The sequence below is a fragment of the Plecotus auritus genome, assembly GCF_963455305.1.
Source record: "Plecotus auritus genome assembly, chromosome: 13".
Classification (NCBI taxonomy): Eukaryota; Metazoa; Chordata; class Mammalia; order Chiroptera; family Vespertilionidae; genus Plecotus; species Plecotus auritus.
The window spans coordinates 11,548,745-11,563,426 of NC_137779.1; the positions used below are offsets into that span (position 1 = coordinate 11,548,745).

The following is a 14,682-nucleotide window of genomic DNA, read 5'->3' on the forward strand; positions in this document are numbered from 1 at the left end:
CTTGCTTTTGACAAAACATCCTATCCTAAGGTTGGCTATGGTTAAATCTTTCCCTCGGTCAACATTTACTGAGCACTTACAATCAGCGGGGCCCTCAGAACTGAACAAGATACAAACCTGCCCCTCCATGATGTCAGAATGTAATGGGGAAAGGACACTTTCACCAATAATGACTACACAGTGTGATAGGTTCATAATAGAGAGCAGCATCCAATTCTAAGGCTTTTGTTTCATTATAGTCAATGAGGGAAAAGTCATGTTCTGGATAAGTCAGATGTCTTGGTCACTTTTTTTTTTTTTTTTTTTTTTTTTTTTTACTGAAGGTAAAGGCTCATGAGGCAGTAGAGAAGGTACATTCAGTCATAGCTGGAATGGGATTCAGGTTCCACCTTTTACTAGCTCTAGAGCAAAACTCTTGTTTTTGTTTCCTCATGTGGAAGAAGATGGTATAATATAGTTAAAGGGAGGATTAAATTAAGACAATGAACATACTAGTAAAGTTTTTAGAATAGAGTCTTGGCAGAATTGATAATGTTATTATTTTACAGGCTTTGTGCTCTCCTACAGTTAACAACCCTCCAATGCTTTGTACCTTTGGGTTGTAGGGAATAATATAATAACTTAATAATGAAAATGAGAAATAAATATAAGATCTAAAGAAGGAAAAAAGGAAAAATGAATACTTCCAAACTGACTCAGCACCGGACAAGCTTGCCTCTTGCCTAGGTTGCTTACTTTCTCCCATGTACTTAGACACAGGGTGATCAACCACCCTGGATCAGATAGAGCCCTTCCTGAGAGTCCCAAATCTAAGGTTTATAGGCCACAGAAAGCCTAAAATGATGCCTTATGTGAACACTGTTATTTACTTTTTAATTTAAAATCTTTTTATTTCATGAGTATACTTCTCCAGTTTTAGAACAACAAATCAAACAACCTTTCTAATATAATGTAAAGTTGTGATTGGGATGAAAAACCTGGCACAGATATATATGTCTAACAAAGAGGATGGAAGGTGGCATTCTCTGAAAAACTGGCAACTCAAAAATTGGCTCTACTAAGACAATACATTGACAGGAATTATTCATAAGAAAAGTTTATTTAAATGGTTTCATAAAATGTGAAAATGTTTTATAAGTGCTTTTTCATATGCATATATAATTACTTACTAAAAGACAGAAGAATAAAATTCCTCCGCCCACATTAGTATATTTCTACAATCTTTAGAGTCCCAGTCAGAGCCACTGCCACTCTCAAAGCCCACTTCAGATTTGTTCTACTGAGCCTCCTTCTGACCAAGTGTATGAACTGTTTGTTATAGAAGAATTGTTCCTGTCACTACTCATTCTCTGTCTTTGGGGTTTGCTCTCCTATGACTTTCTCCTCTTCTTGTGCAACTGCTTCTTCACTTTCTTCTGGGGCTTCTTGTGAGCACTGCGAAAAATCATTTCCGGCCCCAAGACTGGAACCTATAATTAGACATAACAATATTGCTAAAAGAAGCAAGGGGAATACGTACACTAACTGTCTTATAGTTTTCCTTTCATCCCTATTCTCTCCTCTGCCCAAACTATCATGAGCAACACTATGACTTTTCCCTTCATCCTCGCTTGGATTTTCATCCTCTGTTTTGCCAGGAGAACCACTGTCCACACTACCCCCATTTCCTGAGGTTCTGCAGTCGGGGGGTGCATAGCCAGCCTCACAGTGGCAGTGCCTTAAATTGTTACAAACTCCTCTCCCATTGCACATTTCTGCTGGTTTGCAATCATAGTTGACCACAGTATGATCGGTGCAGGAGTAATTCATGCAGACTTTGTTTGGGGCACAAGCAGTGCCAGAGTGCACATCTCCCTCATCGGGGATATCAGTAATGTTATAGACATCCAAGCTCCAGCAGAAGTCCTCTTCATAAGGAATCTGGATCAGTGTGTGATGGGGTTTGATGGCTGGGACGCGTCTAATATTTGTACATATAATTTTCCCACAATATATATTATCATCAAAACACTTAACATATCTTGACATTGCCGAGGTGGGACAGCCACAGTTTCCAAACCGGTCCCCTTTGCTGTTTATTGAAATGTAACAGTTTTCTGGGGCAGACCATGCAGTGTACCCATACATAGCCATGCATTGATTATCAGGGTTTCTGCATTGACCCCCAACACAGTGGTGCAGTCTACCGCAGGACGTCCCATCTTGCTTATAGGTGTCTGTGGGGCACTCTGCAGAGATACCATCACAATACTCTGGGAGGTCACACTCTCCCGAAGCAGAACGGCACACGAATCCCTTATTTTTCAATCGGCAGCCAAAACAGCAGAGTCCATCACTGCATTCTGCACTCCCCTTCAGGCTACATGTTTGGTCACAGCACGGGTCAGTGTAACAGGCAGAACCACAGTCACACTGCTCCTCACCCTCCACCACACCATTTCCACAGTAGGAATCCCTACGCAAGCGGCCTTTGTGCCGCTGAGGGTTGTTAAATAGGCAGGCCCCTCTGTGTTCCTGGAGGAACTGGAAGAAGTCGTCAGAGCTACAGTTGCTGAAGCCACTTTCCTTAGTGATATTGTCACGCATGAGGCAGAGGTGTTTGTCTTTACAAATGCAGGCTGAGTGGTCGTGCCGAATACCCAAGTTGTGCCCAAGCTCATGGACCATGAGCGCTGCAAACAGGAGGACATCTTCATGATGGAAGGATTCAACAGCTGCTGCAAAACCACTTGAACAGGCACCATTGAGAAATGCCTGTCCCATACCCTGCTCAGGATGCTGTCCGACAATCATGTGGGCAACATCATGCTTCACACGAGGGAGGAGCTTCTCTTGTCTCCAGCTGTTGAAATTCCCAAGTGTAACTTGCAGGTCCACTGGGACCTCTACGAGGTCCCCCTCGGTCCAAATCTCCATTCCAGCCAGCACCACCTCTGTGTTTATTCCCCTAGTGAAGCTGTTGGCCAGGGCAATGATGTCCATCACTCTCTGGACCGTCTCATTGACGTTACTGCCCCACATTTGGAACCGCTGGTTGTTGACCACAACAAACATCTCCACGTACTTGGTGAGTGACCACAAGTAGGACAGCTCCTGTGGACCGCCAGGCTTCCTGCTCCCTTGTTGTCGGCTGGCGGACACCACTGGGCTGTCTTGGGAAGTGACACTGCAGGAGACTGGTGCGTGATGGGCCATGGTGTACAACACATGTTCAAACCGTTCTGAAGAGTCCATGGGCTCGATGCCATAGGATTTTCCCTCCTTAATCAGGATGCCCCTGAGGCCTGAACAGGTGTTGACAGAAACAAAAGAACCCGGGACTCCTTCTATGTAGCCTTCATAGTGACAGTCATGTGAGATGAAAGGCATTTCTTGTCCCAGGATGCCATTGTGGTAGCTGAAGACTGGAAAGTTCTTGATAAAATAGTCTGTCTTCACTTTCATGTGAATCAGCTGTTTCTGGCCTTGCATACATATCACATAAGATGCCTCTTCCACTGGGTCTTGCCTTCCCTCAACTGTCAGAGCCTTGGGGATGACTATTTCATAGGATGAGGAATAAACTGATCCCAGGTCACAGCACAAGCTTGACAGGAAACTCAGTACCAACACCAGCACCATCCCCAACCTGACCCGTGAAGATCCTGGCACCAGTACCAGCATTAAGCCCTTTATCTGGGCAGCCCAGGTCTGAAGCACTCGGCTAGTCTCATACATAACCACTTGGTTCTTCTGTAGAGAAGGCCAGGAGGAGTCAGAGTCCCTCACAAAGGCCACTGACATGGCCTCAGTGAATCAGTGGCTGATGCAGGGCTTGTGTCCTTGAGCAGAAGTGCTCCTTGGTATGCAGATCGTTAGGCACTGGGATTAGGTCCAGGTTTATGCTGGCTGCATAAAGGAAATGTCCTGCCTCCTGATAACAACTGCCTACCTCTGGCTGTGTCCTTTCTATTCTCTCTGTTATCCTCCAGATATTGTCTTTCCTGTGGCTTACTTCCACAGCATTAGCTTCAGTGATCCTTGGCTACAGTCCTTTTGATACTGTGTTGTAATAAAAAAGAAGGACTGCAAACTCTAAATTGCAAGATTGTACCCTGAGAGAGGAAACAAAACCTCCAGGCCTTCTTCAACTGTGCCACACGGAACACTTCCCCGACACACACACCACTCCTCCTGTGTCAGTTGCTCGGCCAACTCCTAATGTTCTAGACCAGGGGCTTGAAGATCATTGGTGGGCACACTTCATTGCCCATTTCGCCTCATCTAAAACTTGCTCTGTAACACATGGGCATCATACTCAAGATGTTCTTGATCCCTCCATGAGGCTTTATATTGTTATACACATCTCTTAGGCCAGACTGTTAGAAACGGAGCAGGAAACCTAATGGTCTAAAGGTGCTGTCCTACTTGTGGTCACTCACCAAGTACGTGGAGATGTTTGTTGTGGTCAACAACCAGTGATTCCAAATGTGGGGCAGTAACGTCAATGAGACGGTCCAGAGAGTGATGGACATCATTGCCCTGGCCAACAGCTTCACTAGGGGAATAAACACAGAGGTGCTGGCTGGAATGGAGATTTGGACTGCGGGGGACCTCATAGAGGTTACATTGGGGAATTTCAACAGCTGGATCCAATATCATTATATGCAGTAATGTTTCATCTTTATCAAACCATCACTCTCCACATCACTCGCCTATCACCATCTAAAATTTCTCAGTTTCATACATAATGAAAATCTTTGGAAATATATATACATTCTGTTCCAGTTTGCACCACTGCTTCTTTCATTTCTGAAATTTAAATATTGTATCATAGCACAGTCACAAAATGTGAATAAAACATAAATATATTTTTTCAGTAAATTATTTGAAAGAGAACAGTTAGTAACACACAAAAGGACACGTGTTATGATTTAAATTATATGAGGTTCCTCAAGTAGTCAAGTTCATAGAGACAGATAGTGAAGTGGATGTTACAGGAGTTGGGAAAAGAATAATAGGACTGGTTAATGAAGACAGTTTCCCTTTGAGATGATGAAAAAGTTCTGTAAGTGGATGTTGATGATGGTTGCACAACAATGTAAATGTACTTAATGCCACTAAACTGTACAATTAGAAATGGTAAAGAGGGCTAATTTTATGAATATTGGTGAGTGCAATAGAGGAGAGAGAAAGCTGTGTACAACTCTGATCATGTAATCAATAGTTTTGGCTCCATAGAAGTCACCCATGTACCATTGCCAATCACAAGTCCTCTTGCTTCAGAGATAATCATGACCCTTTCTTTTATGGTATCTACTTTGTCATTTTTCTTTCTCAATTTGCTTCCTAAACATGCATCGCAGAATTTTGTAATTTTATTTTACTTGCCTGTTAATCACAGCTTCTTTGAGATATAATTCACAAAGCATAACATTTACCCTTTAAAGTATACACGCCAGAGGTTTGTAGTGTGTTCAGAAATTTATGCCACTGTCACCAAATCAATTTTCTCACCCCCAAGCAAAACTCAAAGTATCTATTAGCAGTCACTCCCCATTCTCTCCTCCCTGTAGCTCATGGCTACCACTACTCTACTTTTTAACTCAATGATTTTGTCTATTTTGGACACTTCATAGCAATGGAATCCTACATGTAGTAGTCTTCTGTACTGGCAAATTTCACCTAGCATAATGTTTTCAAGGATCCCCATGTAGAAAATTACATCCAAACTTCCTTTCCTTTTGGCTAAATAATGTTCTTTTTGTGTGGATATACATATTTTATTCTTAGATCCATCTGTTGAAAGTTTTGGTTGTTTCTACTTTGAGCCTATTCTGAATGATACAGCTATGGACATTTGAGTACAAGTTTTTGCATGGACATCTGTCTTCATTTCTACTGGGTAGATACTTAAGAGCGAAATTGTTTGGTCATGTGAGAACTCTATATTTATCCTCTTGAGGAACTGCCCAACTATTTCCAAAGAAGCTACACAATTTCACATTCCTGCCAGCAATGAGTGAGGATTCCAGTTTCTCCTTATCACCACTGACATTTGTTATTGTCTACTTTTTTTATTATAGTCTTTCTAGTGGATGTGAAGTGGTATCTCATTGTAGTTTTGATCTAAAATTCCTTAATAATTAACAATGTTACACACCCTTCCATATTCTTTTTAGCATTTATCTTCTTTGTAAAAATGTCTATTTACATCCTTTGCCCTTAGGAAACTGGGTGTCCTTTTCTTGTTGAGTTGTAAGAATCATTAATATTTACTGGTTACTAGTTCCTATCAAACATGAATTGCAGATATTGTCTCAGTCTGTGGGTTGAGCTTTCATTTTCTTGATGGTGTGTCTTAAACTGGAGAAGTCATACACTTTTTAAAAAAATCCTCACCTGAGAATATATTTTTGTTTAAAATATGTTTTTATTGATTTTTAAAGAGGTGAAGGTAGAGGGATAAAGAGATAGAAACTTCAATGAGAGAGAAGCAGTGATGGCTGCCTCCTGTACGGCCTCTACTGGGGATCAAGCCCACAACCTGAGCATGTGCCCTGATGAGGAATCGAACTGGTGACGTCTGGTTCATGGGTGGATGGTCAACCACTGAGCACCACTGGCCAGGCTTCGGAATTTGTTTTATTGATTTTAGAGAAAGGAGAGAAAAACATCGATTGTTTGCCTTCCATACACTCCCCACCTGGGAATCACACACATATCGCAACTTGGGTATGTCCCCTGAAGGCATTCGAACTCGAAACCTTTTGGTGTATGGATGAAGCTCCAACCAACTGAGCAACCCGGCCAGAGAAAGAAGTATTTCAATTTTTATCCAATTTGTTTGATTGTGTTAAATAAATTTATACATGATATAAGATTATATCTTTCCATTTTAAAAATATTTATAAAATAGATCTTTAAAAAAAAATCTTTATTATTAAAAGTATTACATAGGTCCTCCTTTTTTTCCTTATTAAGTTCTTCCAGCCACTCCCATCCTTCCCTGATCCCCAGGTCCTCACCAACCCATTGTCTGTGTTTTAAGTACTAGTATACACTTACTGATATTAAATGCATTCATGATGTACTGCTACCATCACCGCTAGCCATCTTCAAACACTTCATCTTGTAAAACTCAAACTCTGTATTCATTAATCTATAAATCCCCATTGCCTCCTTCTCCCCGGCCCTAGCAGCTGCCATTCTACTTTCTGTCTCTATAATTTTGACTACCTGAGTGCCTCATACAGTGGAATCATAAAGTATCTGTCTTCCTGTGACTGGCTTCTTTAACTTCACATAGTGTCCTTAAGATTCATTTATGTTGTAGCCTGTTGCAGAATTTCCTTTCTTTTTAATTGTGAACACATTCCATTGTATGTACATACCATACGTTGCTCATCCATTCGTTTGTCAATAGACACTTAAGTTGCTTTATGTTGTAGCTGTTGTAAATAATGCTGCTATGAACATGGACATACATATATAACTTTAAGACTCTGCTTTAGATTCTTTTGGATATATACCCAGAATTTGTATAGCTGGACCATATGGTAATTCTATTTTTAATTTTTTGATGAACCGTCATGTTGTATTCTACTGCCGCTGTACCATTTTACATTCCCGCTAATAATACACAAGGGTTTCCATATTCTTCAAATCCTCTCCAACACTTGTTATTTACTAGTGATACAGGATTTTTAGACTGGAACATGCGGTGTTCCCCTGGGCAGGATGGTTCCTGGGCTCTTTGTCTGTTGGAGTCGTAGAATGAATCCAAGGATGGAAGATGGTATAGCAAAGGTGGAAACTTACTGAAGAACAAGTACAGACTCCCATGTGGGGAAGGGGAAAGAATCTCATAGCACAGAATCCCTTGTGGGGCGGGGGAAAGAGTCCCATGGAGTTCCTCCTTCTATGGTTTAGAAAGGCTACAAGTCCCTGTGTCCTGATATCCCCTCTGATTGGTCAATATTCCCTTCTGATTTGGTGACTATAGCAACTCCTGAGCTCAAAGGTCAAACCTCACATGTGAGGCCCTCCTCCCTCATTGTGCTCCCATTCCCTCTGGGTTTTCACCCTCCTTCTTTATTTTGTAGATAAAGACTTTTGGCTACTCCCAGTTCCCTTGACTTATGGAAATGTAATTGCTGCCTCTCCCTTTTCTTATGGAAAGGTAACTGCTGCCTCCCCCAAGTTTCTTGTCTTATGGAAATGTAACTTCTGCTGGCTCCCTGCTCCCTGTCTTATGGAAATGTAATTTTTTTTTCTTTTTTTTTTTTTTAAATAAATCTTTATTCAGATTATTACAATTATTTCTCCTTTTTCCCCCCATAGCTCCCCTCCACCCCTTTCCCACCCCACCTTCTGCCCTTACCTCCCCCCCACTGTCCTCATCCATAGGTGTATGATTTTTGTCCATTCTCTTCATGAACCCCCCCATACCCTTTTCCCCCTGAGAATTATCAGCCCACTCCCTTTCTATGCCCCTGATTCTATTATATTCACCAGATTATTCTGCTCCTCAGGTTTTTAATTCACTTGATTTTTAGGTTGGCTTGTTGATAGATATGTATTTGTTGTTCATAATTTTTTCTCTTTACTTTTTTCTTCTTCCTCTTCTTTAAGAATACCTTTCAGCATTTCATATAGTACTGGTTTGGTGGTGATGAACTCCTTCAGCTTTTTCTTATCTGTGAAGCTCTTTATCTGCCCTTCAATTCTGAATGATAGCTTTGCTGGGTAGAGTAATCTTGGTTGTAGGTTCTTGCTATTCATCACATTGAAAATTTCTTGCCACTCCCGTCTGGCCTGCATAGTTTCTGTTGAGAAGTCAGCTGACAGTCGTATGGGTGCTCCCTTGTAGGTAATTAACTGTTTTTCTCTTGCTGCTTTTAATATTCTCTCTTTGTCTTTTGCTCTTGGCATTTTAATTATGATGTGTCTTGGTGTGGTCCTCTTTGGATTCCTTTTGTTTGGGGTTCTGTGGGCTTCCTGGACTTGTAAGTCTATTTCTTTCACCAGGTGGGGGAAGTTTTCTGTCATTATTTCTTCAAATAGGTTTTCAGTATCTTGCTCTCTCTCTTCTTCTGGCACCCCCATAATTCTGATGTTGGTACGCTTGAAGTTGTCCCAGAGTCTTCTTACATTATCTTCAACTTTTTGGATTTTTTTTTTTTGCTTTTTGCTTTTTCGGTTGAGTGTTTTTTGCTTCTTTGTATTTCAATTCTTTGACTTGATTCTTGTGTTCCTCTATTCTGTTTCTGGGTCTCTGTATAATATTTTTTATTTCAGTCAGTGTATGTTTAATTTCTAGTTGGTCCTTTTTCATATCTTCGAGGGTCTCGTTATATTTATTGGCCTTTTCTAGGATATTCTTAAAAAGTCTTATAACGGTGGTTTTGAATTCTATATCCAGTCGTTTGTTTTCCTCCATTTCTTTCGTTTGTGATCTGATTTTTTGACCCCGCATTTTCACTGAATCCCTGAGTTGGTAAGGTAGATATTTGTGCTAGGTTTCCAATATGGCCCAGTGGGTCTGCTTCCCCAGTTAACCTGAGGTGGACACTCTTGGTGCACCCCTTTGTGGACTGTGTGTACAGCCTTGTTGTAATTAAGTCTTTATTGTTGTTGGTATCACTGGGAAGAATTGACCTCCGGGCCAGTTGGCTGTAAGGATCAGCTGTGTCTATGCTGGGAGAAGCCCGGTGCTGGAGACAGCCTTATAGGATTAGACTTGCCAAATTGCAATAGCCTCTGTGCTCAGCTTGGATGGGGTGGAGTCTCAGTCTTGGCTTCCTGTCAGCCCCGCCCCTGCGCGCATGTGCGCTTTCAGTCCTCCGCCTTCCCCAGCTCGAGTCTCCGCCTGAGAGTCCAGACTCCCCCCACAAGAGCGTGGGTCCCCAGGGGCTCGCCTGGAACTGGGGTTCACTGCAGTCAGAACTGGGGCTCGGTGCAGTCAGAATCCTCTGACTCCCCTCCACTAGGGAAAGCCTGTGGCAACCCCCGCAGCCTTTGTGCGCACCGGCGCGGCGCGTGTGCGCACTTTCAGTCCTCCGCCTTCCCCGGCTCCTGAGTCTCCGCCTGAGAGTCTAGACTCCCCCTACAAGAGCGTGGGTCCCCAGGGGCTCGCCTGGAACCAGGGTTCACTGCAGTCAGAACTGGGGCTCAGTCAGGATCCTCTGACTCCCTTTCACTAGGGAAAGCCTATGTCTACCTCCGCAGCCTTTGTGCGCACTGGCCCGTGTGCGCCTTCAGACTTCTGCCTTTCCCAGCTCGCGGTCCGAGGCTTCCTTCCCCCTTCCGCCAGAGGAAGTCAGCCAAGCTCTCAGCCGCCCTTCCTCTCTGCGCGCACAAAGCCCCTTTGCCGTACCTCCAATTCTCTGTGAGCTTTTCTCCTTCCTTCTAGTTGTAGAATTTTCACTCAGCCTGCTTTCCTGTGGTTCTGGATGGTGTCCGTTCTGTCTTTTAGTTGTAGTTTTGAAATTGTTGTGCGAGGCAGCAGTTTAGGTGTTTACCTATGCCGCCATCTTGGTTTTCTCCGGAAATGTAATCTTTTGCAACTCTGTAGCCCTATGTTTTTTTCATGAACCTCCTTAATTTAAAAAATTCCCTAAACCTGCCTATATCCCCCTAAAATTCCTATTTCACTAGGCTTTTGGTTTTTTTTATAGGGTGTGAAATGATATTTCATTGTAGATTTGATTTGCATTCTCCAAAGATTAGTGATGTTGCGTATCTTTTTCTATGCTTGTAGGCCAATTGTATATCTTTTTTTTTTTTAATATATTTTATTGATATTTTACAGAGAGGAAGGGAGAGGGATAGAGAGCTAGAAACATCGATGAGAGAGAAACATCGATCAGCTGCCTCCTGCACACCTCCCACTGGGGATGTGCCCGCAACCAAGGTACATGCCCTTGACCGGAATCGAACCCGGGACCCTTCAGTCCGCAGGCCAATGCTCTATCCACTGAGCCAAACCGGTTTCGGCTGTATATCTTTTTTGAGAAATGTTTATTTGAGTCTTTTGCCCATTTTCTGAATCAGGTTGTTGGTTTTTTTGTTGTTGTTAAGGCTTAGAAATTCTCTGTATATTCTGGACATTAAATCCCTTCCCTGCTATGTGATTTTCAAATATCTTCTCTCATTTGTTGTGTTAACTTTTTGTAACCGGACAAACACTGGGTCAGTGCTGCCTGTCACTACTAGAGCCAAATAAACAGAGAACAGGTTGATCAATATTGGAGTGTTTATTCCAATATTGCCGGCAGTATGGGAGAGCAGTAAATCGTCCACAGAAATCTGCTCTCAGCCCAACATAAATCAGCTGCTTATATAGCAAAACAATACAAAGGAAAATGGGCAAAAGGGCAGTTTACAGATATGCAAAAGGACTAGGGGTCTTTAAAGGGCTGGAGTTAATTGGGGAAATAGCCCAAGGGAGTGCCAGATGGGCAGTTAACAGGTAAGCAGGCTGGAGGTTTGCAAAGGCCAGCAGGTATGCAAAAAGGGCTGGGGATCTTCAAAGGCTGGCTATTCTGATTTCTGTAACAAATCTTTGTTAATCTTTCCATGATAATAGGGAGCTCCAAATGGAGAGGAAGGGCTGAAACTCCATGTCAGCTCCAGCCAGGGTGGAAGTGCCTTTTTAAATCAGAATAAAACAATCATGGTTAACAGAGCATGATTAATATTTCTTACAATATTAGCTGATTCCCCAACATTCTATTTCTGCCCGCCTTGCATTTTCACTCTGTTCGTAGTGGTTTTTGATGCATGGTGTTTTGTTTTGTTTTCATGGACTCCATGTTGACTATTTTGTCTTTTGTTGCTTGTGCCTTTGGTATCATATGTGAGAAATCTTTGCCAAATCTGAAACGGAGTTTTTGGACTGGAACCCGGATTCTTTGTCCTCCAGAGTCGAAGAATGAATCCACAGACAGAGAGTAGTATAGCAAAGAGATTTATTGAAGAACAAGTACAGACTCCCACCTGGGGAGAGGGAAAGAGCCCCACAGAATGGACTCCCATGTGGGGAGGGGGAAAGGGGACCCACTTTGTTCTTTTTTCCTATGGCTTATAAAGGTTGCAGATCCTGGTGCCTTGATATCCCCTCTAATTGGTCACTATTCCCTTAGACTGGTTACTATAATAACTCCTGAACTCAAAGGTCAAACACCACATAAGACATGTGATGCCCTCCTCACTCATTGTTTTTTTTTCTTTCTGGCTTTCTTCCTTCTTCTTTATTTTGTAAATATAGACCTATTTGGCTACTTCCAGCTCCCTTGTCTTATGTAAACGCAACTGTTGCTGCTCCCTGCATTTGGCTTCCTTGTGTTATGGAGATGTGCCTGTTGCTCCTTCCTTGTCTTATGGAAATGTAACTGCACCTGGCTTCCTTGTGTTATGGAGATGTACCTTCTCCCAATCTGTAGCCCTGTGTTTTTCCATGGACCCCAATTCTAAAAATTCTCTAAGCCTGCCTATAGTTTCCTAAGATTCCTGTTTCAAATCCAATGCCAGGAAACTTGTGCCTGTTGTTTTTTTACTACAGTTATATATCAAGCCAAGCCCTGTGAATGAGGATTTTTCTAGGGAACTGCCCAACATGTAAATTAGTAGCAACTCTATGGCCATAGGGCTTTTGTGGGAGCTCCAAACTTTTGTGCATTCCACTGGCAACTAGGCTGCCTGCACAGCTACTATAGTTGTGATTGTTAGAAATGCTCTCAACAATGTCCCAGGAATGAGACAAACACTCGAAACTGGATTGGCAAGGCAAATTTACTTCTGTGCAGAAGGGTGCTCCTTATTTGGGGGACAAAGAAACCATGGGCAAAAGCACACCAAACGGGAAGTCCTTTCGGGTTTTATTTCCTGACATGGGGTCTGCCCTGCCCCTCACTCTGAACTCTGACCTGATTGGTCAGGGTTCAGAGCTTGGATTCCCATTATTACTCGATTGGCTAATTCAGAGGAAGGGGAAGGTAAGGCAGAACCTAAGACGGAAGCCCCCCTGAGAGCCTGAAGGTCATATCAAGATTGCAGAACCTAAGATGGTGGCCCCCTGAAAGAATCTGAAGGTCATACCAAAATGGCGGGACCTAAGATGGCGGCGAGCTCCTTTCTTTGACAGAAAAGATTGCTGGTTCAGCCGAAACCGGTTTGGCTCAGTGGATAGAGCGTCGGCCTGCGGACTGAAAGGTCCCGGGTTCGATTCCGGTCAAGGGCATGTACCTTGGTTGCAGGCACATCCTCAGTGGGAGGTGTGCAGGAGGCAGCTGATCGATGTTTCTCTCTCATCGATGTTTCTGGCTCTCTATCCCACTCCCTTCCTCTCTGTGAAATATCAATAAAATATATTTAAAAAAAAAAAAAAAAGATTGCTGGTTCACTCTCACAGTGATGATGGAGTTTTTCAAAGATAGGGGGACCTGAGGAGAAGGTATGGGAATAGGGCAGTAAAAACTTCATATAGTTTGCTTCCCTTACCATAATTCAGCTGTTTTGTTGTTTTTGTTTAATTTTTAAATGAACAAACTTGATGGTTCTATGATTTGATTAATATCCATACTTCCCAAAAAGTTGATATTGACTGTATTTGCTTCCATGGAGCAGGCAATTTTTGGAAGATGTTATTTCATTTTATGTCTTACCTTCCTCTGAATCCATATGAACATAGTGTTTACATCTGACCTTTTTATTTCACCTAGTACTTAAGTTTACTTACTGATTTTGTGTGCTGCTATAGTTCATTCCTTTCCATTGCTCTACACTTGTATTTCTTTGTGTGGATTTATCCAATTTAACATCCATTTTGTGTGAACACAGGCCTCTCTTTTTTTGCAAAGCTCTGAAGAGGGCTTCTGTGGCAATTATTGTCTAGTAACATGTTGCAAATAACTAGAAATTTCCCAGGGGGTTTGCCTAAGACAGGGGTGGGAAACGTCATGCCCACAGTGCATAAAAGGCCCTTGAAATAATGTGGTCTGGCTCTGCTAATGTTACAGAATTTACCAGGTGACTGAAAAATATGAATGAGTACCAGGAGATACAGGAAAAACCCATTTATTTTCAGATGTTTCATATGTACTAATACAGTGACTCAGGGATCAGTTTTCCAAATCCTGAGTAAGCCAATATAGAGGAAGCTTTCTCTTTATCCCCTTTGATTTCTTTTTTTTTTTCTTTTTTTTTTTTTTTTACATATTTTATTGATTTTTTACAGAGAGGAAGGGAGAGGGATAGAGAGTTAGAAACATCGATGAGAGAGAAACATCGATCAGCTGCCTCCTGCACACCCCCTACTGGGGACGTGCCCGCAACCAAGGTACATGCCCTTGACCGGAATCGAACCTGGGACCTTTCAGTCCACAGGCTGACGCTCTATCCATTGAACCAAACCGGTTTCGGCTCCCCTTTGATTTCTTTGTCCCCCAAATAAGGATCAGACTTTTGGACCTTTCTCTGGTTTTGCAAAAAGCCCCATGTGTTGGGATGAGGCCATGAGACCACACCTAAAGGCCTGGCCTGGTGCCAGCACTGATAACCCCCTCCCGGGTTGTGTATTGTTTATAGTTTATGGCCTTTGTAAAATGGGAGTATTTAGGTAAACAGGTCTTGAAAGACTAGATAATTAAGGAAGGGGCAGTGACTACCAGGGGTGGGCAAACTTTTTGACTCGAGGGCCAC

The 14,682-nt window shown here is 42.5% G+C and overlaps 1 protein-coding gene across 1 annotated transcript; it reads right to left on the minus strand.

Annotated features, from left to right (window-relative positions):
• Positions 1-1,338: 1,338 nt before the first annotated feature.
• On the minus strand, positions 1,339-3,783 carry LOC308238197 (disintegrin and metalloproteinase domain-containing protein 1-like; the record flags this gene model as incomplete). The annotated part of the gene is made up of 1 exon (XM_080649866.1): positions 1,339-3,783. One exon carries the CDS (start codon positions 3,781-3,783, stop codon positions 1,339-1,341), a length of 2,445 nt encoding a protein of 814 aa, XP_080505992.1.
• Between the last annotated feature and the right edge of the window lie 10,899 nt (positions 3,784-14,682).